At 40.0% G+C, this 26898-nt stretch overlaps 2 protein-coding genes and 1 long non-coding RNA gene across 11 annotated transcripts in view; 2 read left to right on the top strand and 1 right to left on the bottom strand.

Moving 5' to 3' along the window:
* The window catches only part of ZUP1 (zinc finger containing ubiquitin peptidase 1), a 32589-nt gene extending 29507 nt beyond the window's left edge, over window positions 1–3082 (bottom strand). Inside the window, exons 1-2 of one of the 7 annotated variants that reach the window (XM_058435510.1) lie at window positions 2805–3004; window positions 875–1447 (exon numbers count right to left, since the gene is read on the bottom strand). In XM_058435510.1, coding sequence (XP_058291493.1) covers window positions 875–1433 — 559 coding nt within the window. In that variant the 5' untranslated portion in view covers window positions 1434–1447; window positions 2805–3004. Of the gene's footprint in view, window positions 1–874; window positions 1448–2383 lie in introns of those variants that run through there. The other 6 variants (XM_032157572.2, XM_032157590.2, XM_032157556.2 and 3 more) reach the window with 6 other exon arrangements.
* Window positions 2935–9072, top strand: LOC131382870 (uncharacterized). Its single transcript, XR_009212460.1, has 4 exons — window positions 2935–3064; window positions 5471–5623; window positions 6439–6480; window positions 8851–9072. It is a non-coding gene; the product is annotated as an uncharacterized LOC131382870 (long non-coding RNA).
* A 4636-nt stretch (window positions 9073–13708) lies between these two features.
* KPNA5 (karyopherin subunit alpha 5) overlaps window positions 13709–26898 on the top strand; it is a 62892-nt gene continuing 49702 nt past the window's right edge. Inside the window, exons 1-5 of one of the 3 annotated variants that reach the window (XM_032157639.2) lie at window positions 13720–13848; window positions 13957–14062; window positions 21814–21947; window positions 24561–24662; window positions 24785–24884. In XM_032157639.2, coding sequence (XP_032013530.1) covers window positions 13990–14062; window positions 21814–21947; window positions 24561–24662; window positions 24785–24884 — 409 coding nt within the window. In that variant the 5' untranslated portion in view covers window positions 13720–13848; window positions 13957–13989. Of the gene's footprint in view, window positions 14063–21813; window positions 21948–24560; window positions 24663–24784; window positions 24885–26898 lie in introns of all 3 variants that reach the window. The other 2 variants (XM_032157647.2, XM_032157629.2) reach the window with 2 other exon arrangements.

Below are 26898 nucleotides of genomic sequence, written 5' to 3' on the forward strand. Positions count from 1 at the left end.
TTTTTTTTTTAGAGACGAGCTTTTGCCACATTGCCCAGGATGGTCTCGAACTCCTGGGCTCAAAGGATCTGCCCACCTCAGCCTCCCAACTTGCTGGGATTACAGGCATGAGCCACGACACCTGGCTCTACAAATTCTTAAAGTTCAACAATAAGAAACAGACATAAGATCCTAAATGTGTACACACCAACAACAGAGTCTCAAAATACATGAAACAAAACCTGACAGAGCTAAAAGGAAAAATACATAAATTTACAATTACAATCAGGGATTCCAACAACCCCTTCTCAAAAATTGATAGAACTACTAGACAGTACTACTATAGAAAACAAGGAAGGATATAAATAATCTGAACACAAACAACAGGATCTAGTGACATACATATAACATTCCACCCAACAAAGCCGAATACACTTTTTTTTCCCAAGTATCCACAGAACATGACCAAGATAGATTGTGTCTTGAGCCATAAAACAGGCCTCAACAAATTTAAAAGAACTGATATCACAGAGAGTTTGTTCTCTAATCATAACAGAATAATGGAGTCAAAATAGAACTCAATGCAAAGTCAGAGAGTCCAGGACAGTCCAGATGCTATTGGGTTAGTGAACAATAAAAAGAATACCCTCTGGAAACTAGACAGAAAGTTCCAAAACTACTCTCAATGTAGCTGAAACATTTTATATCTGTATCAAAATTCTTTTCCATAATGTACTTTTATATTTCAATAATAGCAAATGAAAAATGTTATAGACATAAAATGGATTTCAGAACACATCTGTAGTAAGCTGACTTACGAACCAACTTTTAGAACACCACATATTAAATTGAGGCTGTAAACTTACAATAATTTATAATGAAATGAAAACTTTACCTTCTAATGGAATGTCTAAAAGATTGGCATGCTTTGTTTTCACATGAGTTTCCATATCTTCACTGTGCTCCTCTATTTTTCCACAGAATGGACATTCGGGAGGACTGTATGTTGTTTCATAAATAGATCCTTTTATTTCGGTCAGGCCAGAGTGTTTTTCCCTACTTCTCAGGAATTTTCTAGATTCAGTTAAGTTCTCTGAATAGAAGCCTTCATGTTTTAAAGTGCTATCTTTAGTCAGGTTTTGAGTTGAATTTTTTGGATGATTAGATGCACAACCTGAAAGAATACTTGAATTAACTTCCATTCCACACTGCAGGGTGTTGTCTTTCCTGTTATCTGAAGTTCCATATTGTGCTGTATTTATCCTCTCAAAGTTTCTTTCAACTGTATTCTGCTCAAAATGAGCTGTTTCGATATGAAAACACATTTCATCATAATTCACACCTGACAACTTGCAAAATGGACATATAATTTCATTTTCCATGTGAACAATTAGGTGAGCTTTCATGTCTGGTTCTGAGGTTACTGTTTCACCACAAATATCACAGGAAAGCATGGTATGACAAGTAGCTAGAAAAGAACATAACATTAAGTTTCAAAGATCTGAAGAAAAAATGTGTTTCATAAAATGATTTAAGACAATTATTTGGTCTTTAACGCTGGATTATTTTGATGAAGTTTTCAATGTACTTACTGTTCCTCAAATACAAAAACTTATTTATAAATATCAACCAAAATTTCAAGTTTATGTTTTTTTTAAAAAAAGGCAATAATGAAAACAAGTAATTATAAAAATAAATTTTAAAAATAAAATATTTCAAAAAATGTCTGTGGCCCAAGGTGGAGAAAAAATTACGTTTAAAAAATTGTCCAGGTAAGATAAATCAGGTAAGGAAAAAATGAAGAGAAGAAACCTATTTATCAACTGGTATATCTAAATACTGAATACTGAAGCTGATTATATTGAGGAGGTAAATAAACACATCTTAAAAGTAGAGTTTAACACTGTAAACTTAGAATCTTACATGTATCAAGTGCTATTTAAGTGCTATTATTATAATTTAAGAGCTATTATTATCGTTCTACACATAAAGAAATTCTGGCTCAGACAGGTCACCACAAGCAGAAAAAGGTGGAAGCCAAAATGCCAACCCCGTACATGCCTGTACTCTCAGTCCCAAGAATAAAAGCAGAAGTGGTATAGTAGAAAAAAGCACTTATTCCAGAGTCAAGAGAACTGGGTAATCATTTCAGATTCATCATTTTGGGTAAGGTATCTCATCTCTCTGAGGTTCAGTCAAAGACTACTGTAAAATCTAAAGGTAGTTATTTTTGGATTTTATGGACAAAGTACTGACTACTGACATAAAAGTGTTAAAAAAATAATTTTAAAAAAAGCAATCACTTCGCCACCACCTTCCTACTACAGCTCATCGTTCAGCTAAAGACTATTTAAAATCAAACAGGAAAAGAAATGACACTATCACTTCATTTAAATAAATTTACCTTTAAAATACCTCCCTACATTGTCCTTATTTTTTTCATTTCTCTCCAGACAAGTGGATACAGTCTCTGATTTTAGAAGGCAGTTCTCCCGAGCCCCCAGTGGGATTAATGTCACACCCGGAGTTTCTTGTCTTCTGGTGGCTGGGACGCGGTCAGACACAGAATGATGAACTTAGACATGGACTCAGATTAAGCGGGTAAGAGACAAGAGGGTACCCAGGTGCCTCAGAGGAAGCGAGTGAGAGGCAAGAAGGACCCAGTGCCAGGCTAGGTGCGTGGCGGGTGAGGTCAGAATGCCGCAAGGCCGAGTCTCCCAAACGTTCCGCGCCAAAGGCACAAGTCAGGCACATGAAACTAGCAGACACTAACTGGGTCAAAGCTTTGGGCCTGGGGAATGAGGGAGGGGACCATCAATTCTTACCGGCCCAGAGGCCAGCAGCTGCCACACTGAGTTCCGCTAGGCTTCCCCTTTGGGCCTGCTGGCAGAGGAGTGCGTGCGCGGCGTCCAATACCTCTCCTGGCCTGATGACTGAGGCCAGGCCTTCCCAATACGCAGAATTTCACAGTTAACCGAGGAAAGAATTAGGAACTTCCAACACCTTGGCCCTCAGTACCTCATTCAAAAGCACTTCCTTACTCCCACGGAAAAGAAGGAACCCCAGCATGCGCCGCTCCACGCCGGTCTGTATGCAGTGCATTCTGGGAGATGTAGTCTTTTTTTTTTTTTGAGAGGGAGTCTCGCTCTGTTGCCCAGGCTGGAGGGCAGTGCGCGATCTCGGCTCACTGCAAGCTCCGCCTTCCGGGTTCACGCCATTCTCCTGCCTCAGCCTCCCGAGTAGCTGGGACTACAGGCGCCCGCCACCATACCTGGCTAATATTTGTATTTTTAGTTGAGACGGGGTTTCACCGTGTTAGCCAGGATGGTCTCGATCTCCTGAGAGATGTAGTCATTTTTGCATTCCTCCCATTTCCGAGTTTCCTGCTCCTGATTTGCTAGGAGAGAAAACTGAGCTCTGAGGTCATTCAGACTTAATTTGAATGAGTTCACAGGGCAGGTCCTGGGGCAAATAGTAGTCTACAAACTCCCTGTAGGGCCTGCTGAGTAGCACTCTATTTTAGTATCAATAAAGGGTTTATAATGCTGCTAGGTATCAAGCTCCCAGCTATGCACTGAAGGTAGAGGATACCAGGTTCTTTCCTCAAGGTTACAAGATAACAAATATCTTGGTTTGTATGTATGTATGTATTTTTTTTTTTTTTTTTTTTGAGACGAAGTCTTGCTCTGTTGCCCAGGCTGGAGTGCAGTGATGCCATCTCTGCTCAGTGCAAGCTCCGCCTCCCGGGTTCACGCCATTATCCTGCCTCAGCCTCCCGAGTAGGTGGGACTACAGGCGCCCTCCACCATGCCCGGCTAATTTTTTGTATTTTTAGTAGAGACGGGGTTTCACTGTGTTATCCTGGAAGGTCTCCATCTTCTGACCTCGTGATCCACCCGCCTCGGCCTCCCAAAGTGCTGGGATTACAAGCGTGAGCCACCGTGCCCGGCCATATGTATGTATTTTTAGAGAGGAGGACTCTTTCTGTCACCCAGGCCAGAGCACATGGCTATAATAGCTCACCACAGCCTAGAACCCCTGGCCTCAAATGATCCTCCCATCTTGGCATCCCAAAGTGTGAGCCACCATGTTAGCCCAAAATCACAAATATCTTGTCATTCAGCCTTTATTTCATTCAACAAATATTTAAAGAGTGTCTATTAGAAAGGCATTTTGCTTGGAACAGGAGCTGCAGCAGTAATCAAAATACACAAAATTCAAGACTTTTGAGGCTTACATGCTGGTGAGGTAGAGGAAATAAGAAGTTAATTAACTGATCATGATAAGTGCTATGAAGAAAATAAAACTGGACTGGCCAGGCGCAGTGGCCCACGCCTGTAATCCCAGCACTTTGGGAGGCTGAGGCGGGCAGATCATTTGAGGTCAGGAGTTCAAGACCAGCCTGGCCAACATAGTGAAAGCCTGTCTCTACTAGAAATGCAAAAATTAGCCGGGCGTGGTGGCAGGTGCCTGGAATCCCAGCTACTGGGGAGGCTGAGGCAAGAGAATTGCTTGAACCCGGGAGGCGTAGGTTGCAGCGAGCTGAGATCGTGCCACTGCACTCCAGCCTGAGTGATAGAGCAATAGATTTTTGAGACTGAGTCTCAAAAAAATAAAATAAAAAAAGAAAATAAAACTGGATTATAGAGATACTAATGTTTAGAAAAGGTCTCGATGAAGGGTTGAGTGTGCTGATGAACAAACCTTACACTAACCGGGGAAATAGTATTTCAGACAGATAAAATAACAAGAACGAAGGCCTAAGGCTGGAGCAAAAAGAACACTTTTTGACCAGAGCATAATGTGGTAAGGGGAAAAATGATTACAAGATGAGGTTAGGGTTATAGACAGGGGCCAAATCATATAGGAACTGGTAGAAAGCTAATGAGGTATTTAAATAGGAGGGTGATGTTATCTGATGATAAACAGTATATTTTTAAAAATTGGCTAGGTGCGGTGGCTCACGCCTGTAATCCCAACACTTTGGGAGGCAGAGCCAGAAAGATCGCACGAGCCCAGGAATTCCAGACCAGCCTGGGCAACATGGAGAAACCCGTCTCGACCAAAAAAATACAAAAATTAGCTGGGCGTGGTGATGTGGCCTGTAATTCTAGCTACTTGGGAGACTGAGGCGGGATGATCACCTGAGCCCCAGGAGGTTGAGGCTGCAGTGAGCCATAATGGCACCATCGCACTCCAATCTGGGCGACAGAATGAGAACCTGTCTCAAAAAAAAAAAAAATCGTTCTGGAAATTTGTGGACAAACATGGAAGATTAAACATGTAAATTTATATTTCTCTGCCTTTCAAAATCTATTAAAATGATAGGAGGAAAATAAAAATAATACTACTAACAGCTAATGAGATTTTACAAAACTTTGAAAGCTAAAAAAAGATGAATGATTAATAATGAACTTAACTCAGAACAGATGTCAACAAAAAACAAGTCAAGTCATACTGTCTTGACTTGTATGGGTTTCTGCTTGCCCAGAACAGCAGCTGGGGTCTGCTTGCCCAGCACAGCACAGCCAAACACTGACACTGGGATAGCAGCAAGAGAGAGTTGAGGCATTTATTGCAGGGCACCAAGCAAGGAAAATTGAGTAGCTCATGCTTAAGACCTGAACTCCCACACTGCTTACAGGTAAGAGTTTTTAAAGGTGAGGAGGCAGAGGTTACCGGCGACGTCATAAATCAGTACATGGAAGCTATACGTTGGTTTGATTTTAAAAGGCTGGACATCTTGAAGTGGTGGGGGGCACAGGTTACAGGTGGATTCAAAGATTTTCTGACGTTTGATTTGCTAAGGAGGCAAAGTTTTATCTAAACATTTGGGATCAGCAGAAAAGAATATTAGCTCTGGCTCAAGGGCGTGATCTCCTCCAGGCCCCTCGGGAAGAAATTTAGAACAAAGAACAGGGATCAGGATTTAGTCTTCAGTTTCCCCTTATCAGGGGCCAAATCATGTTGGACAGTAGATCTGTTTGGTGGGGTATCTGGGTTTCTGGAAAACAACCCAGGGACATATGTTAAAATGTTATCTTAAGTTTCTATAGGGAATAAAACATCTCCTGACTCTTTTTCGGGCTACTGTTTTAAGCTACTATTACCTGTTTGTTTATCAAATTGCTCATCTATTTCTCAGCACTAGCTAGGTTCCTGAAATTTTCCTTGAAGGAACTCAATATTTTCCTTTATTTCCATGCTTGGGGGTTGCCCACGGGCCCCTAAGTAGGGTCCCTACTCCATCTTAATACACTCCTCCTTCCCAGAAATCTGAAAATTCCAGAAATTAAACACAAGATACTTCTAAAAATGATGGTGACATTTAGAACTAAATAAAGGATCATTTTACTGAAAGTCTGAATAAGGAACAGTTAGAACTCCAACTCTAGATTTTCTCCATCACCGGTGTGATGGTTAATTTCTCCTGAAACATTATTTCTTATTATTTCCCAGGAAGTTCCCGCCAAATGAGGGAAGAAGCAAAGAAAGTGGAAGGTATGGGGCCGGGCATGGTGGCTCACACCTGTAATCCTATACTTTGGGAGGCCGAGGCAGGCGGATTGCTTGAGCTCAGGAGTTTGAGACTAGCCTGGGCAATATGGTGAAACCCCGTCACTACCAAAAATACAAAAAATTATCCTGACGTGGTGACGTGTGCCTGTGGTCCTAGTTACTGAGGAGGATCATTTGAGCCCAGAAGGCAGAGGTTGCAGTGATCTGAGATCACACTACTGCACTCTAGCCTGGGTGACAGATTGAGACCCCATCTCAAAAAAAAAAAAAAAAAAAAGAAAGAAAAAGAAAGTAGAAGGTATGGAATTCCATAAAACCTCTACCAAGATGAGAGAGAACAGACAGGAATGAAGGCAGAAAGGAAGAAAAAGAAAGTGAGGGAGGGAGGAAAGAGGCAGCTGACAGATCACTTCATGTTTATGACCATACTGAGAGAAATATATTCTGTTAAGCAGAATAGTGTCCCTCAAAGATGTTTATGTCCTGGCCAGGCATGGTGGCTCACACGTGTAATCCCAGCACTTTGAAAGGCCAAGGTGGGAGGATTGTTTAAGGCTAGGAGTTGGTGACTAGCCTGGCCAACATAGTGAGACCCCCCATCTCTAATATTAAATTTTTTTTAAAGATTCTATTTCCTTATTAACAGAACCTGTGAATATCTTACTTTTTATGGCAAAGGGACTTTGTAGATGTGATTAAGGATCTTGACAAGAGGGGTTTATTTAGGTAGGCACAATGTAATCACAAGGGTCCTCATGAGAGGGAGATAGACAGGAAGGTCAGTCTTAAAAAAGGAGATGCGATGACAGAAACAGAGGTCAGAGAGATGTAATTGCTGAAAGGGGTCCAGAAGCCAAGGAATGTGTGTAGCTTCAAGGAACTGGAAAAGGCAAGGAAATGGATTCTCCCCTATAGGCTCCAGAAGAAACACAACTTTGCTGACACCTTGGTTTTAGCCCAGTGAGACCCATTTTGGACTTCTGACCTCTAAAAGTGTAAGATAATACATTTGTGTTATTTTAAGTCAGCAAGTTCGTGGTAACTGGTTAGAGCAGCAACAGGAAACTAATACACATCTCCAGCAGTGTGTTTGAAGATGAGTTAGTGATGAGTAGTTAGAAAATTAAGCAAATGATAATGACAGAAAACAGGCAATTAATTTTAGAACAATAAAAAACTATACAAGGAATGTAATTTTTACATAAAAATTAAATATTGATTTAACCAAAATAATTTTGATAGAACTATATTGGAGGATGTGCGATCAGGAAGTATGTGTAAATGTGTAGGTTGGGAGGTTAATGCAGTTATGAGTAATAAATTCTCATTTTACATCTATAACAATAGAAAATGTATGACTTTACAAATCAAGAAATAGCAGTATATGATTTTAAAATATTTAATTAGAAAAGAGATACAAATAAGAATACCTAAACAAGTTGAAAATAGTAGCTTCTGGGGAGTGGCATCTGGGGATGGTCAGGTGGGAAGTGTTAATTTTCATGACAAACTTACTATTGGACCCTTTAAATGATATATTTGTATTATTTGATTACAATAAATAAAAATTTAATTGTAAATTACTACACCTTCTGGACAGGGAATAGATTGTAAAGGAGTCAAGGTAGATACAGATTGCTTAATTAGGATACTACTGCAGTTTATGAAATAAATGATGGAATGCTAGGAGAAGTGTCAGTAGAGATGGACTAGGTGTAGATGTGGACTATTTTGGAGCTAGAAGCGAAAGACAGGAGGCACTGGTAAGGGAAAAGTAAAGAATGATTCGTAAGTTTTTTAGCTGGAGTTTCTGGCTGCATAGTTGTATCACTACAGAGATAAAGAGGCCTGAGAAAGAAATAAAGCAGAATGGGATAGAATACAAAATTCTGTTTTGGCTTATTAAATTTGACATGCCCATCAGACATCCAAATGGAGGTTTGATATATGAGTTTAGACCTCCAGGAAGAGGTCAGGGATGGAAATTTGAATTTGGGAGAAAGTGGTTTATAGGTAGATGGCTTTTAAAAATACAGGAGTATGTTGTATCACCTAGAGAGGCAATGCAGCAACATTTATAGGTTGCTTAGAGGAGGAAGACTAAATAAGGAGGATGAGAAAGAGGAGGCATGAAGCTGAAAGAAGGCCATTCACTTCTTTGTCTTTGGAAAACTGAAAACGTATGTGTGGTGGGACTTTTGCTACACTGCCCAAATTCTTGTTCAGGACTCAAGGATTTTCTTGCCCCACTGATGAGGGCTCTAGGCCAAGTTCCACTTCAGAAACTGCACTCTGGTCAAAGGGAGCTGCTGCCTCACCCAAGATTAACCCTCCTCTCTGGATTTGATTCAGTGATATCCAAAGACTTCTTGATTCAGTGATAGAAACATGAGCCTCTAGCCTCAACAGTGACAATTCTGAAGGGCCATCCCAGCTTCTGCACTTCCTGTAAGATTGTCTGAAGTCTCTGTTGCTAATAATGCAGCATAATTTATCTCTCTGTAAAATCCTGCCTCCTCACTCCTGACTGTTATTATTCCCAAAGAGCACTCTGTAATAAATATCAGGTGGCAAATTTTGAATCTCAGTCTGTTTCCCTGTGTTCCGTGAAAGGGCTGTATATGCAAAGCAACCCCCAAATGCTGAAGGAGCCAAGAACCCAAAAAGGCAGAAAAATTGAGTTAATTGGTCTTGGGTGATTTATTAGGGGAACTTACAGACAGAAGCATGGTCTTGCGCGGCCACAAGACAGGTAGATCTCCATACCACTAAACCCAGGGCTAACCCTCTAAACCCAGGGCTTATATCTTAGGGAAAATATACGTACTCTGGAAGGAATGTTTGGGTGGCTACAGGTGTCACAGCCTGTGATTTCTGTAACAGCATCAAGGGTTGTTTTGGAGGAAACTTACGGTGAATAGGTGTTCCTACTTAAAGAGTAATAAATCAACTAGACATTTTGGGAGCATTCCTGGACTTGGGGTTAGTCAGAAGTTACATGGCAGATTAGCATTTCAAATAAAGTCACTCTGTCCCCACACCCTGGATCAGACCTATCAATAGCAGCAAGGATACATGCTGTTGTGTGGAATGACTTGTGCTACAGAAGTGAGGGAAATTTAACAATAATTTACAACTTCAACAATTAGGATGGTCATGTGTCCCAGTTTGCCCAGGACGGTCATCCCAAAAAAGTTATTAACAGTACCCCATTCCACTATCAAAAATGTCCTGGTTCACACAAATTATATGATCCTGCTACTAATAACTTTGAGTCTCAATCTAGTTCTCATTAAGATAAACTACTTAGGTACGAATCACAGCTACTTCTTACTAGCCCTGTGACAGTGGAAAGTTTACTTGCACATTCATCTGTGCCTCAGTGTCCCCTATCTCATGTCGTCATTGTAAAGTTAAGTATATCAAATTTTAATTTTGCAGTGATCAACAGGATCTCAGAAGTATGTTCTTACTTTGATAACTTACCTGCTTCCTTATTCCATTTGGGCTGCCATAACAAAAATACCAAAAATCGGTTGACTTACAAACAGTAAACATTTACAGACAGTCCCCGACTTATGATGGTTTGACCTATGACATTCCAACTTTACAATGGTGCAAAAGTGATACACATTAATAATAAACCATACTTCAAATTTTGAATTTTGATTTAAAAATTCTTTATAACTTTATTCTAACACAGGCTTTGTGTTACACGACTTTGCCCAATTGTAGGCTAAGTGTTATGACTATGTTTACAGTAGTCTAGGATAAGCTATAATGCTCAATAGGTTAGGTGTATTAAATGCATTTTTGACTTACAATATTTTCAACTTACTGATGGGTTTATTGGGAAATAACCCCATTGTAAGTTGAGGATCATCTGTATTCCTCACAGTTTTGGAGGCCAGAAGTCCAAGATCAAGGCTCAGACAGATTTAGTGTCTGATGATAGCCGGTTTCCTCATAGACAGTACCTCTACCCTCACATAGTGGATAGGCAAGGCATTTCCTTTGACCTTGTTTTACAAGAGCACTAATCCCATCATCAGAACTCCATCCCCATGATGTAATCACCTCCCAAAGGCCCCACTTCTTAGTGCCATCACTTTGAGGGTTGGGTTTCAACACATGAATTTGAGAGGGACAAACATATTCAGGCCATAGCATCAGCTTAAGTAAAAAGAAATCGTTGAGCCAATGGGTTAGAACCCTTTCTTTTCCATCATGGTTTGTGGAGGAGGTAAGCTAATAGGGCAATAAGCTGTCTACTGTTGAGGCAGCAGCTTTTGGGATAAAAGGACCACTGAGAAGTGGATTTTATTTTGATAGGCAGATTGGGAAAGATGCCATAGAAGGTCAGTTCTTGGTAGGAAGTTGCTGTGGTTGGCACTGCATACAACTAATGAAGTCAGCATCTTGATACCAATCCTGTTCCTCCAGTTCTTTCCTAGATATGAAAAGCTGGGACCTAGACCCTGCTGAGCAGTGGTCTAAAAGACACAATTACCATCTCTTCTGCCATATCTATCCAGAGGGAAGGCATGTCCAGATAGCAGGAATCTTCTTCAGGAGTATAGAAACAAGTGCAGACCATCTAAATGAGAACAAGCAAAGCCAAATTTATTTGGAGCTTACAATAGCAAGGGAGTCAGCCACCATCACTTGCATTTGTCAGAGACTCAACGGCAGGCAGAGGAGTGGGGAAGCTTTATAGTGGAAAAAAGGGAAAGTTTCAGGTATGCCAATTCAAGGCTGTTGGCATGGAGAAGCTGCAGGTGGGCTAATTAAAAGCAGGGCATCCTATGTAATTATTAAGGGGTGGGTAGATATTTGGCTCTCTGTAGCTGGCCTTGAGTTGGAAGCCCAGACAAAAATTAGAGAAGCTGTCAGTTATTAATCACGTCCTGGCCATTTGGGGTAGATTCCTACAAGGGTTATTGCTTGGCTTCCTGGACTGGTTGCTACATATAGTAACCTGATTTCTTGGACTGGTTACTGGACATAGTAGGTTGCCTTCCTGGACTGGTTGTTGAAGGTTGTAGGTTAGTGTTCTATTTGTATATATTCTCTGGCCATTGTCTATTTGAATTCAGTCTCCCAGGACGGAGGAGTAGGGAGGAAATAAGAAAGGGATAGGGTGGCCAGGTGATTAAGGCAAATAAACTCATATCAATACTCCAATAGTCCTGTTGTCAGAGGCGTTTGAACCAGAGTGACTCCAACTTGAACAGGTGCTGGGTAAAATGAGGCTGTGACCTACTGAGCTGCATTCCCAGGAGGTTAGGCATTCTTAGTCACAGAAGATTGGAGGTCCACACAAGATACAGGTCACAAAGACCCTGCTGATAAACAGGATGTGGTAAAGAAGACAGGCAAAACCCACCAAAACCAAGATGAAGACAAAAGTGACCTCTGGTCATCCTCACTTCTCATTATACATGAATTATAATGCATTATCATGCTAAAAGACACTCCCACCAGCACCATGACAGTTTACAAATGCCATGGCAACATCCAGAAGTCATACAGTCTAAAAGAGGGTAGAACCCTAAGTTCCAAAAATTGCCTGCCCCCTTCCTTGAAAACTCATGAAAAATCCACCCCTTGTTTAACATATAATTAAGAAATAACTGGCCGGGAGCGGTGGCTCACGCCTGTAATCCCAGCACTTTGGGAGGCCAAGCCAGGAGGATCACGAGGTCAGTAGATCCAGACCATCCTGGCTAACACGGTGAAACCCTGCCTCTACTAAAAATACAAAAAATTTCCAGCTACCCGGGAGGCTGAGGCAGGAGAATAGCATGAACCCGGGAGGCTGAGCTTGCTGTGAGCCGAGATCGCACCACTGCACTACTCCAGCCTGGGCGACAGAGTGAGACTCCGTTTCAAAAAAAAAAAAAAAAACTATATACTCAGTTCAGCAGCCCAAGCCACTGCTCTGCCTATGGAGTGGCCATTCTTTTGTTTCTTTACTTCTCTAATAAACTTGCTTTCACTTCACTATATGGACTCATGATTGGCAACGCTTTCCGGTAACACTGCCCAGGTTTCCTTTGTCAAGCATGCCTTTCTCAGCCCTATATACCCACAGTTAAATAATCCCTTCTCTCCTGTTTATTTTTCAACTATTGAAAATAGCAAACATCTTAAAACAATTTGTCTTCATGTTTTTCCTCTTAAAAAATTGCAAACGTCTTCTGGGCAGGATTCATGTATTGTTTATCTTATTTATTCTCTTCCTAGCATTGCATCTGGAACACAGTCTGTTTTCAATACCGTTTGTTGAACTCCAGGGTAGATTACAGGGCTGTGTATTATAATCTACAGTACTTTAACTGAAGTTACTTGTTTATTGGTGATACATTGTTGTCAAAAATACACACATGTGGCTGGGTGTGTTGGCTCATGCCTGTAATCCCAACACTTTGGGAGGCCGAGGCGGGTGGATCAGGAGGTCAAGAGATCAAGACCATCCTGGCCAACACGGTGACACCTGGTCTGTACTAAAAATACAAAAATTAGCTGGGCATGGTGGCGCATGCCTGTAGTCCCAGCTACTTGGGAGGCTGAGGCAGGAGAATCGCTTGAACCTGGGAGGCGGAGGTTGCAGTGAGCCGAGATCGCGTCACTGCACTCCAGCCTGGTGACAGCGTGAGACTCCGTTTCAAAAAACAAAAACAAAAAAAAAAACAAAAAACCTCAAAAAACCACAGATGTTATAGAATATAAAATTATAAATGACAAATTACAAAGCTTGAAATAAAACGAGCAGAGCATATAAAAGAAAATGAAGCTGAAGAAAACGTGAGCTTCTCTGTACACTCAACAAGGCTGCGATTTTTACCATCTTTTTTGCACTGTTGTAGCCCCAGTAATGTATCTAAAATGGTACTTGACACAGTTTATATCATTAAGAATGTATGCATGCACGCACGCGTGAAGAATGAATGAAAGGAGGTCGTCCCTTTGCACACTCGGAGGTCTACGGGCCGCAGAGTACCTACAGCATGGCCACCGCAAGCGCAACTAAAATCCAGGGGTTGTCGCAGGCACAGGCTCCTCCTTCGGTGGGTGGGGCGGAGGCGCGCACTTTCTCTACGCCCCACTGCTAGGATGTGCGGCCACCACTCCTCCTCCTCCGCCGCCGCCGCCGCGTCGAGTGCAAGGGCTTATGGGAGCCGAGCCTCGGGGTCTCGGAGAAGGGGCGCAGGTGGCCGCCATCTTGGATTGAGAACTGGGTCGCTACGCTTCACGCCAGGGGCGGAGTGGCGGCACTTCTGTTACCCGCCACACACGTCGCCGCTGGGGACTGAGAAATCAGGGCATCGGAGAGTGCCACATTAATGGGTAAGTTGGAGTGAACACGGGCTAGGTTGGGGGAGCCTCGGGTTTGGTCCCTTTGGGAACTACTAGTTCCGGGGGCCACGGTTTTTATTTACCCCTTACTTTGCGAAGGTCTCTGGAAGCTGGCGGTGCCGGGTGTTTCTCATGTTTTCCCCAGGGCGACAGCGGTCGCGGGGGCGTGGCAGCCGGACCTTTCCCTTGCGGACGCGAAGGCGTGGTGAGTTCAGATTCTTTCAGCAGGTCCTCAGAAGGAGTGGTGGGCAGCTGGTCTCATCTTCGCCGCCCCGCCTCACCGTTTTCCGGTAGTTCTTTTCAGTTAATGGAATTGCTAAACGTTGCCACTCACACCTGGTAGCCAGCAGCTGTGTCCAGCAGCTTATGGAAATTCCACAGTGTCCAAAGAAGAGACAGGTACCATCCCGAGGGCCTTCTAGCCTCGCCCTCTCCATCTGCCAGCCGCCCCTCCTCCACCTGCGTGCGGGTGCCTCTAGTGCTCATTCCCGACGACAAGGCAAGCCTGGGTTCCACGCTTCTAATAGTCGGGCAGCTCCGTTCTAAGATGAAAACTTAGGTTTTCATCGATAGTGCATAGGAGATGGAAGTATTTGAAAGCTGTGAAATGACAGTGATACGTCTAAAGAATATGACATTGGCGGCGGGCGCGGTGGCTCACGCCTGTAATCTCAGCACTTTGGGAGGCCGACGCGGGTGGATCACGAGGTCAGGAGATCGAGACCATCCTGGCTAACACGGTGAAACCTCGTCTCTACCAAAAATACAAAAAATACAAAAAAAAATACAAAATAATAAATAAAAAAAATACCAAAAATACAAAAAAAAATTAGCCTGGCATAGTCGTGGGCGCCTGTGGTCCCAGCTACTCGGGAGGCTGAAGCAGGAGAATGGTGTGAACCCGGGCGGCGGAGCTTGCAGTGAGCCGAGAGCGCGCCATTGCACTCCAGCCTGGGCGACAGAGGGAGACTGTCTCAAAAAACAAAAAACAAACAAACAAAAGAATATGACACTGGCATTTACTTTTGAGCTTTTTAGACATGTTTTTTAAAAAAGACAAAAACACTAATGATTTATCTCACAATTACAACACCCAATAATGACTCATATTCTGTAGGAAAGTGGCTTTCTTGGTAGGTCAGGAACAACTCTGTCCCTCCAACCTAAGTACTGCTTGTTTGGTTGTGAGGGCTCTCTAGTTGGCACTTCCCCCGCTTTGTGCAGTCTTTTACTTTCACTAATGAGGCGCCCAGCCCCATGGAAATGAAGGCTTTACTGGCATAAGAAATAATGTCGATTGATATTAAAGAAAATCATAAATTCAGATTCTAGTTATTTGCCCAACTTAAAAGTGGTTTTTCTAAGAGCCGTTGAAAGCTTATGAATGAAAAAAAATTCCTCTATTCTGTAACTTTAAAGTGCCGTAATAACATTTCTTATATTTAATTTTTATGAGACCTCAGCCTTTGAAGTGCAGCCTTTAAGTTTATTTTTCAGTGAACGAAACAATCCCATTGGATGGGGCCCCTTTAGAGATAATTTCCCTTGGTTTATTGTCCCCTTTAAAGCAACTGCAGTGAGGATGGATGCAGGTGTTAAATCTGAACCCGGAAGTCAGTAGTATTGAAGAAAAAGGAACAAGTGATATATGAGTTGTTGGGGCTATATTTTATTTGGCTAAAATTTATGCTGAACAGATACAATGTGGTTGCTTGGATTAATGGTCTCATAAGTAGCGCCTTTGTGTGTGTGTTTGGTGGGGCACAAGGTGATCCAGTCAGATGTGGTAAGAAAATATTAGAACTTCTATTTGTTTACCTTTTAAAACTTTCATTCTTAAAAATTTCTGTTTTTTGTGAATTTTATGCTAGAGTAGTATATTAGAATAGTAATGCATGTATAGAAATAAATATATTGAGGATGAATGCACAAATACATTTTACGTATGTAGAATGTGTGATTGAAAACGTTTAGAGCCAGTGGCCCAGAATATGCTACATATATAGGTGATAAATATTTTAAGAGTTTTAGTTCCATGAGCATTTTATTTTACTTAAATATTTTATACATACTGAGTATAATTCAACAACTAAACAACTAATACTGTGGTCAGTTTGCTCTGTAATGAACTCTGATCTCTATTTTTTTCCTTTCAAGAGTCTGGCTTTTTATAGATACAAAATAGAGAATAATACCAAACATTGTTATTAGTAAAGTTGTGTTGAGCAGTTTCCCTCTTTTTTTTTTTTTTTTTTTTGAGATGGAGTCTCACTCTGTGGCCCAGGCTGGAGTGCAGTGGTATGATCTCCGCTCACTGCAAGTTCTGCCTCCTGGGGTTCATGCCAGCAGTCTCCCTCTCGGGGTCTCTTGCCTCAGCCTCCTGAGTAGCTGGGATTACAGGTGCCCGCCACCATGCCAGGCTAATTTTTTGTATTTTTAATAGAGATGGGGTTTCACCGTGTTAGCCAGAATGGTCTCGATCTCCTGACCCCGTGATCCACCTGCCTCGGCCACCCAAAGTGCTGGGATGACAGGCGTGAGCCACCGTGCCCGGCCCTTTTTTTTTTTTTTTTTTTGACAGAGTCTTGCTCTGTCTCCCAGGCTGGAGTCCAGGCTGGAGCAATCTTGGCTCACTGCAACCTCTGCCTCCTGAGTTCAAGCGATTCTCCTGCCTCAGCCTCTGGAGTAACTGGGATTACAGGCTCCTACCAGCATGCCCAGCTGATTTTTGTATTTTCAGTAGAGATGGGGTTTCACTATATTGGCCAGGCTGGTCTTGAACTCCTGACCTCAAGTGATCGACTCTCCTTGGCCTCCTAAAGTGCTAGGATTACAGGCGTGAGCTACCCCGCCCGGCCATATTGAGCAGTTTCTAATGGTATCTATTTGTAGGTGCACATAGTATTGTTGAATCTATTAAATATTTTAAAGGAGGAATTTTGGTAAAATAATCATGCATTTCTTTTCAGTCATTCTCAAGTCCTCAGCCCCTCCCTTCTACTTTGAGCTCCACCAGTAGTGAGATTTGTCTTGCTATCTTTACCAGTGACATAATTACCAAATCTGATGCCTGATATGGTACTTGGATTATTACAGGCACTTTTATTTTCTGGATGAATCAATGAATGAATAAACCAAGTGGCCTGTTTTCAGTGGTACTACAACTTAAATATTCCTTTATCTTTTGAACTCCTTTCCTTTGCAGGACTCTTATTTTCTTCCTTATTCTTCTACTTCTCTGACCTACTTCTTTTTGGTTTCTTTTGCTCTTGCCTTTTTCCACTAAAATATGATTGTCCCCAAGATTTCTCCTTTGGTCATCATTCTTCTGTAGCTCTACATGATACCAAATGATCACCCCAGATCCCTGTCCTGTGTTCTGATCCATATTTTCAACCATCTATAGATCAAAGCCTCCTACATGTGCACCAAGTACTATACATTTAACATGTTTAAAACCAGAGTCACTATACACTTATTAGAATGGCTATGACTAACAACAGCAACAACAAAACCCCTTACATTATCAAGTGGAGACAGGATGCAAAGCAACTGGAACTCTCATACATTGCTGATGGGAATGCAAGATGGAATACTCACTTTGGAAAGAAGTTTGGCAGTTTCTTATAAAGTGAAACATAAACTTGCTGTATTATCCATCAGTTCTACTCCTAGATATTTACTGAGTGAAATGAAAACTTATGTTTACACAAACACCTTTACATGAATGTATGTAGCACATTTATTCATAACCTCCAAAAACTGGAAACTACCCAGATGTTCTTTAACTGGAAAACTGATAAACCGTGATATGTCCCTACAGTGGAATAACAGCAATAAGAAAGGAGAGTTGATAGATGCCAACAACGTGGATGACTCAAATACCATGCTAAATGAAAGAAGCCAGATTTATTTTGTTGGTTTTGTTGTTGTTGTTTATTTTACCTTTAGGCTTGGGGCACATGTGCAAGTTTATTGTATAGGTAAACTGATGTCATGGGTGTTGTACAGATTATTTTGTCACCCAGGTACTAAGCCTAGTACCCAGTAGTTATTTTTTCTGCTTCTCTCCCTCCTCCTACACTCCACCCTCCAGTAGGCCCCAAGTGTCTGTTGTTCCCTTCTTTGTGTCCATGTTTTCTCATCATTTAGCTCCCACTTATAAGTAAGAACATGTGGTATTTGTTTTTCTGTTCCTGCATTAGTTTGCTAAGGATAATGTCCTCCAGCTCCATTCATGTTCCCACAGAAGACATGATCACATTCTTTTTTTGTGGCTGTATAGTATTTCATGGTGTTTAAGTACCACATTTTCTTTATCCAGTCTGTTATTGATGGGCATTTAGGTTGATTCCATGTCTTTCCTATTGTAAAAAGGGCTGCACTGAACATTCATGTGCACGTGTCTTTATGGTAGAATGATTTATATCCCTCTGGATATACACCCAGTAATGGGGTTGCTGGGCCAAATGGTAGTTCTATTTTTAGCTCTTTGAGGAATTGCCACACTGCTTTCCACAGTGATTGAACTAATTTACATTTGTTTTTTGACTTTTTTTCTTTTCTTTTTTGAGACATGGTCTCACTGTTGCCCAGGCTGCAGTGCGGTGGTGTGATCATGGCCACTGTAGCCTTGACCTTTGGGCTCAAGTGATTCTTCCACCTCAGCCTTCCGAGTAGCTGAGACTATAGTCACGTGCCACCATGCCTGGGTAATGTTTTGATATTTTGTTGAGACAGGGTCTCACTCTGTGGCCCAGGCTGGTCTCGAACTCCTGAGCTCAAGCGATCCTCCTGCCTCTACCTCCCGAAGTGCTGGGATTACAGGCGTGAGCCACCATACCTGGCTCTTTTTGACCTTTTAATAATAGCCATTCTGACTGGTGTGCGATGGTATTTTATTCTGGTTTTGATTTGCATTTCTCTAATGATAAGTGATGTTGACCTTTTTTTCATATGCTTCTTGGCTGCATGTATGTCCTTTGAGAAGTGTCTGTTCATGTCCTTTGCTCACTTTTTAATGGGGTTGTTTGTATTTTTCTTGTAAATTTGTTTAAGTTTCTTATAGATGCTGGATATTAGACCTTTATCAGACGCATAGTTTGCAATAATTTTCTCCCATTCTATAGGTTGTCTTTTACTCTGTTGATAGATTCTTTTGCTGTGCAGGAGCGCTTAAGTTTAATTAGATCCCGTTTGTCAATTTTTGCTTTTGTTGCAATAGCCCCTTCGTGATGAAATCTCTGACTATTCCTGTGTCCAGAATGGTATTGCCTAGGTTGTCTTCCAGGGTTTTTATAGTTTTGGGTTTTACATTTAAGTCTTTAATCCATCTCAAGTTGTTTTGTATATGGAAGGGGTCCAGTTTCAATCTTCTGCATATAGCTAGCCAGTTATCCCAGCACCATTTATTGAATAGGGAGTCCTTTCCCAGTTGCTTCTTTTTGTCAGTTTTGTCAAAGATCAGATGGTTGTAGGTGTGTGGCCTTATTTATGGGCTATTTTGTTTCATTGGTCTATGTGTCTGTTTTTGTACCAGTACCCTGCTGTTTTGGTTACTGTAGCCCTGTAGTACAGATTGAAGTCAGGTAATATGATGCCTCCAACTTTGTTCTTTTTGCTTAGGTTTGCCTTGGCTGTTCAGCCTCTTTTTTGGTTCCATATGAATTTTAAAATAGTTTTTTCTAGTTCTGTGAAGAATGTCATTGGCAATTTGATAGGAATAGCATTGAATCTGTAAATTGCTTTGGCCAGTATGGCCATTTCCACGATATTGATTCTTCCTATCCACAAGCATGGAATGTTTTTCCATTTGTTTGTGTCATCTCTGATTTCTTTTAGCAGCGTTTTGTAATTCTCACTCTAGAGGTCGTTCACCTCCCTGGCTGCTATATTCTGAGATATTTCATACTTTTTCTGAGAAGCCAGATTTAAAAGACTACATGCTGTATGAATCCCTTTTTCTGAAATTCAGGAAAAGGCAGAACTGTAGGGGTGGAGAATTAACTTTTTACCAGATGTTAAGGGTCAGGGAGGGCTAATAGAAGCAGCTTGAGGGAGTTTTTGGGGGTGACAACTGTTCTGTGTCTTGGTTGATAGTTACATGCCTGTACATTTGTTAAATGCATAGAAATGTATACCAAAAGAGTGATTTTTACTAAATATAAATTTAAAAATAAACTTAAAATAATGGAATTCATTATTTTGGTCTCAGAAACAAGCTGATATGTAAACACAACAACCACTACTCTGATCCTCTATCTGTATTCTCTGTCTTATGTTATCTTGCCATACTACTCAAATGGCTCAGTTAAAAACCATGGAGTCATCCTCAACTCCCTTTTCTTCCTCACCAGATATCTGTTACATTCATCTGGTCTCTAATTTTTACTGAATCAATTTCAGAAATATTTCTAGAATCCAACCTGTCTTCTGTGTTTTCATTGTAGTAACTTGTTTAGTTCACGCCTTCAGCATCTTTCCTATTTCTCTCATTCAACTGTGTAAAACAACCTTTTCCTTAATTTGTTTAATTCTATTCCTTAGGATCAAGTCCAGATTTCACAGCTGCATTATAGGAACCATATGTCCTCTAACCTACCTTTATAGCTTTATGTTCTGCCGTGCATCCTCATTTTGGACACACTTAGTCTCTTACTGTTCTTGGTTATGCAAGGCTTTTTCAAAAACTTTGCCTTTGCATATATTCCTTCTGCTTGAAATGCTTGATTCTCCCCATTTCTCTTTCCTGCTTTTCCTTTAAGATAGGGTACCCATGAAGCTTTCAGAAGTCCCTAAGGCACAATTAGTTGCCGTATCTTCACTGCTCTCACAAGACTTAAAGCATGTATTTTAGTGTACTGCTTACAATAAAATTTGCCAATTCATTAGTCTGTCTCTTCAATATCAGGGATGGCAGACAGATGCCAGCCTCTCCTTCTCTTGTGTTTACTTCATAAGCTAATTGGTCACAAGATTGTCTCTGGTTGGACATGGATAGGTCCTCTGAATTTAACAGAATAACATACTGGGTACTCATTAATTATCTAATGTTAAACTGAAGTTGGCACCCTGCTTTAGGCAGATTTTTTGTGTGTGTGATGTGTAAGTCCAGAATAGGTTGTAATATCAGTATTTTAATATTCCTATAAGATAATATCAAGATATCAATACTGTTACATTGTTAAAAAGTTTATAATTCACTTTCTAAAAGTAAAACTAGCACATATATTTCAAATCTGAAATATATTTGCATATATTTTATGTATTTATAAAATATGTATATAAATGTTAATGTTTTAAAACACATTTGCAATAAAACTACTTAAAAATAAAGTATACATGTATTTTAGTATTTCAAAAGAACTAATTATACTGGAGTACTAAAAACTGATATTGTAGTCATAATTCAAGTCCTGACCCTTGTGGCCATAGCTCTTAAGGCAATGCCTTCAGTAAGTGAAAGAAGCCAGACCCCAATAAATATTTGAGATGTGCTTACTGGAGCCTAATATCATATTTCATTAAAAATGAGATACTTCAAAGCTGGTTATTTCTTGATCTAACCAGAAACTGTAATTTAGAAGACTTTTTTTTTTTAACCCAAATAATTCATGATTATTTCCTGACAGTAATTATGTTTCAGAAAGGTTAAAACACTGTGGGGGCTAGGGAGACAGGAAAGGTTGTTGCATCTTAGAATCAATAAGATAGGGTAAACTTTGTCTTTGTTTAGACCACAATTATTTGTTTAAGGTATTATTTCTAAAATATGTGGTCATTTTGCTCTAATCTTCATGTGGAATTAAGGGAATGTATTCTTTGTACATAATTTTCAGAATGGGTTTTGTTGACCTGTTAATCAGTGAGCCTGAATTTAGTTGCTAGATTAAGTGTCTCATGTTATTTTGAGAGAGTGGGTTATCAGTGTCTGTTTTCTTTTCTCCTTCCTTTAAGATGCCATGGCTAGTCCAGGGAAAGAGAACTATAGAATGAAAAGTTATAAGAATAAAGCCCTAAATCCTCAAGAGATGCGCAGACGAAGAGAAGAAGAAGGAATACAGCTTAGAAAACAAAAAAGGGAAGAACAGGTAGGTGTTTTTAGCTATTTAATTTTGTGTTTTTTTAAAAATTTTAATTGTTTGCTAATTATTGGATAATTTTAAATGGAAATGTTTTAAGAAATTGAATATAGCTAAATCTATTATTTATTAGACTCCAGGCATCATAATTGCAGATTTGTGAAACAGAACTCTGTGCTACTTTTAGTCACTGGGAGAAATGGATTTTCTGTTTTATCGATAAACCTGTTGTGTTAATTATATTTTTACCCTACTGCTAAGAAATTTTTCCTCTTGCATCTATTTAGATCTCTTCCAGTTGTCATTGTAAAATTTGCCCCTTAAAGAAACATTAATTATATATTATTTGCTGCTTTGTCGTTTTCATAATTCTTGCCCATAAGTAAATTATTGTCTTCTTCCCATGCTATTCATACTGTTCCCCCATTGTCTTATTAGCCAGATCTCTGTTTATACTTTGCATATGTGACATAAAGAATATAAAATCATTTAAGAGAGTACATCTCGACATTTTTTATTCCAAGATGTACTTAAATGTAGAAGTATTTATAAATAAGTAAAAGAATGTGGTTCTCACACATGTGAATTAAAACTGATGTGTGAAAAGGACTAGCAGTGAAGAAAGTAGAAAAGGCCTATTCTGTTCTATTCTATTCTGTAAGTAGAGATGGGGTCCTGCTATGTTGCCCAGGCTGTTATTGAACTTGTCGCCTCAAGCAATATTCCTGCCTCTGCCTCTCAAAGTGCTAGGATTACAGGCATGTAATAGGCAAGGCCTATTTCAGAAATATGATAATGATTTCTCTTCTCCCTATCTACAGCATCTAACACAGTCCTTCATACATTATAGTAGGTACTAAAAAAACATGTTGAATAAATGATTAGAAGGAGGATTGTTTACATATTGAAGAAGAACAGGCCGGGAGTGCTGGCTCACCCCTTTGATCCCAGCACTTTGGGAGGCTGAGGCGGGTGGATCATGAGGTCAGGAGATCGAGACCATCCTGGCTAACACGGTGAAACCCCGTCTCTACTAAAAATACAAAAAAATTAGCTGTGTGTGGTGGCTGGCGCTGTAGTTCCAGCTACTCAGGAGGCTGAGGCAGGAGAATGGCATGAATTCGGGAGGCAGAGTTTGCAGTGAGCCGAGATGGCGCCACTGCACTCCAGTCTGGGCGACAGAGTGAGACTCCATCTCAAAAAAAAAAAAAAAAAAAAAGAAGAACCATATTTATTTAGCTATCAAAAAGAGTATAACCAGATTTTGTTTTCCTCAAATTTTGATTTAGGAAATGTAGAGTCATCCCTCGGTTCCAGGATCCTCTGCGGATATCAAAATTTACTGATGCTCAGGTCCTTTATGTAAAATGGCGTGATATTTGCATATTACCTGCACACATCCTCTTGTATATTTTAAGTCATCTCCAGATTACTTATAATATCTAATACAGCGTAAATGCTATGTAGTTGAGTTGTTATACTGTGTTGTTTTAAAATATGTATTATTGTCGGGCTCAGTGGCTTATGCCTATAATCCCAGCACTTTGGGAGGCCTAGGTGGGCGGGTCACCTGAGGTCAGGAGTTGGAGACCAGCCTGACCAACATGGTGAAACCCCGTCTCTACTAAAAATAAAAAAATTAGCCAGGCATGGTGGCGCACGCCTGTAATCCCAGCTACCCAGGAGGTTTAGGCAGGAGGATCGCTTGAACCCAGGAGGTGGAGGTTGCAGTGAGCCAAGATCGTGCCACTGCACTCCGGCCTGGAGACAGAGCGAGACTCTGTCTCAAAAAATAAAATAAAATAAAAATAAAGTAAAATAAAATATGTATTATTTTTTATTTTTGTATTTTTTTGTTGTTGTTGATTTTTAAGAGATGAGGTCTTGCTGTGTTGCCCAGGTTGCCCTCCAATTCCTGGGCATGTGCAGCCCTCCCACCTCAGCTTCTCAAGTAGCTGATACCAGAGGCACGTGCTGCCATGCTTGGCTTATTATTTATTATTATTATTATTTTTGATCCAAGGTTGGTTGAATCTGGGAATGTGGAACTCACAGATATGGAGGGCCAACTGTACCTATAAATCTCCTTTAGTGAACTCACCATGTTTCTTTCTTCTTTTTTTCTGCTTCATTTTTATCTGCTCCTGAATTAATAAGCATAGGACTGTCATTCCTAAGAATTGTTTTCTATTCCTTGTTAATCAGATATACTAAATCTGTTAATGTATCAGATGTTATCTTTCCTATGTAACAGATGTGCTTTTTAAGTTTTCTTGCAAAAATTCTTAGATACCTCATAAACCAGTGTGGAAATATGTGCTTTTTTAAGTGCTATAAAATTACTATGTGTATTCCACTTACAGGCTTACCGTTGGTAAAAGAGCTGAGATTCAAAGTGACGTGAAGTAGTCTGTGCAGTCAAAAGCTAGCCCAGAAGTTTGACTTCTCATAAATACCTTAGATCTTCCTAGTATAATGATTGGGAAATACTCAAATATTCAGAATTTTAAGTTATAAAATTGATAGGGTTTTTTTGTCCACTCAAACGAAAACATGGAATTCTATGGCAATTTAATGTTTTACGGAAAGCTCAATGTGTAAACTGATTTCTCTTTATTACAGTTGTTCAAACGCAGAAATGTCTCTTTGCCCAGAAATGATGAATCTATGCTTGAAAGTCCTATACAGGATCCAGATATTAGTTCCACTGTACCCATTCCAGAGGTATACTTTACCAAAATATATTTCAAATTATACCTCAATAATTTTAGCAATAGTATGTCTAACAAATATTTATGCATGTAAAATATGTAAATGTTAATTATATTTTTGTGTGTGTGTTTTAGGAAGAAGTTGTTACTACAGATATGGTTCAGATGATTTTTTCTAATAATGCTGATCAACAGCTAACAGCAACACAGAAATTTAGAAAGCTGCTTTCTAAAGGCAAGAATTATTTTCAGTATGCTTATTTGATATTACAGGATTTTGTAGTAGAGGTTTATTTTATTGTTTTTTTTAATTTTAAAATACCTTTTTTTGCTAGACACAGGTGTTATATTCTCTGTAAAATATATTGTAAGGTAACATCCATTTTTGAACATGATGTTAGCAAAGTAACATATGTTGACTGTAGAAAAATTGTAAAAACATAAAAGCAGTTAAAGAGGCAAATATAAAAAGATTAATCCTGCTGCCAAGAAATAAGATTAGAGATATATATTTTTTAATTCTTGTAGAAATATTTTTCAGACATGATTTTTTATTTTAATTTGTATTTTTTAATTTTTTATTTATTTTTAATTTTTTTATTATACTTTAAGTTTTAGGGTACATGTGCACAATGTGCAGGTTTATTACATATGTGTACATGTGCCATGTTGGTGTGCTGCACCCATTAACTCTTCATTTAACGTTAGGTATATCTCCTAATGCTATCCCTCCCCGCTCCCGCCACCCCACAACAGGCCCTGGTGTTTGATGTTCCCCTTCCTGTGTCCATGTGTTCTCATTGTTCAGTTCCCACCTATGAGTGAGAACATGTGGTGTTTGGTTTTTTGTCCTTGCGATAGTTTGCTGAGAATGACGGTTTCCAGCTTCATCCATGTCCCTACAAAGGACATGAACTCATCATTTTTTATGGCTGCATAGTATTCCATGGTGTATATGTGCCACATTTTCTTAATCCAGTCTATCATTGTTGGACATTTGGGTTGATTCCAAGTCTTTGCTATTGTGAATAGTGCTGCAATAAACATATGTGTGCATGTGTCTTTATAGCAGCATGATTTATAATCCTTTGGGTATATAACCAGTAATGGGATGGCTGGGTCAAATGGTATTTCTAGTTCTAGATCCCTGAGGAATCGCCACACTGACTTCCACAATGATTGAACTAGTTTACAGTCCCACCAACAGTGTAAAAGTGTTCCTATTTCTCCACATCCTCTCCAGCACCTGTTGTTTCCTGACTTTTTAATGATTGCCATTCTAACTGGTGTGAGATGGTATCTCATTGTGGTTTTGATTTGCATTTCTCTGATGGCCAGTGATGATGAGCATTTTTTCATGTGTCTTTTGGCTGCATGAATATCTTCTTTTGAGAAGTGTCTGTTCATATCCTTCGCCCACTTTTTGATGGGGTTGTTTGTTTTTTTCTTGTAAATTTGTTTGACTTCTTTGTAGATTCTGGATATTAGCCCTTTGTCAGATGAGTAGATTACAAAAATTTTCTCCCATTCTGTAGGTTGCCTGTTCACTCTGATGGTAGTTTCTTTTGCTGTGCAGAAGCTCTTTAGTTTAATTAGATCCCATTTGTCAACTTTGGCTTTTGTTGCCATTGCTTTTGGTGTTTTAGACATGAAGTCCTTGCCCATGCCTGTGTCCTGAATGGTATTGCCTAGGTTTTCTTCTAGGGTTTTTATGGTTTTAGGTCTAACATGTAAGTCTTTAATCCATCTTGAATTAATTTTTGTATAAGGTGTAAGGAAGGGATCCAGTTTCAGCTTTCTACATATGGCTAGCCAGTTTTCCCATCACCATTTATTAAATAGGGAATCCTTTCTCCATTTCTTGTTTTTGTCAGGTTTGTCAAAGATCAGATAGTTGTAGATATGTGGCATTATTTCTGAGGGCTCTGTTCTGTTCCATTGATCTATGTCTCTGTTGTGGTACCAGTACCATGCTGTTTTGGTTACTGTAACCTTGTAGTATAGTTTGAAATCAGGTAGTGTGATGGCTCCAGTTTTGTTCTTTTTGCTTAGGATTATCTTGGCAATGCGGGCTCTTTTTTGGTTCCATATGAACTTTAAAGTAGTTTTTTCCAATTCTGTGAAGAAAGTCATTGGTAGCTTGGTGGGGATGGCATTGAATCTATAAATTACCTTGGGCAGTATGGCCATTTTCACGATATTGATTCTTCCTACTCATGAGCATGGCATGTTCTTCCATTTGTTTTTTT

Source organism: Hylobates moloch, unplaced genomic scaffold, assembly GCF_009828535.3.
Source record: "Hylobates moloch isolate HMO894 unplaced genomic scaffold, HMol_V3 SCAFFOLD_2, whole genome shotgun sequence".
NCBI lineage: Eukaryota > Metazoa > Chordata > Mammalia > Primates > Hylobatidae > Hylobates > Hylobates moloch.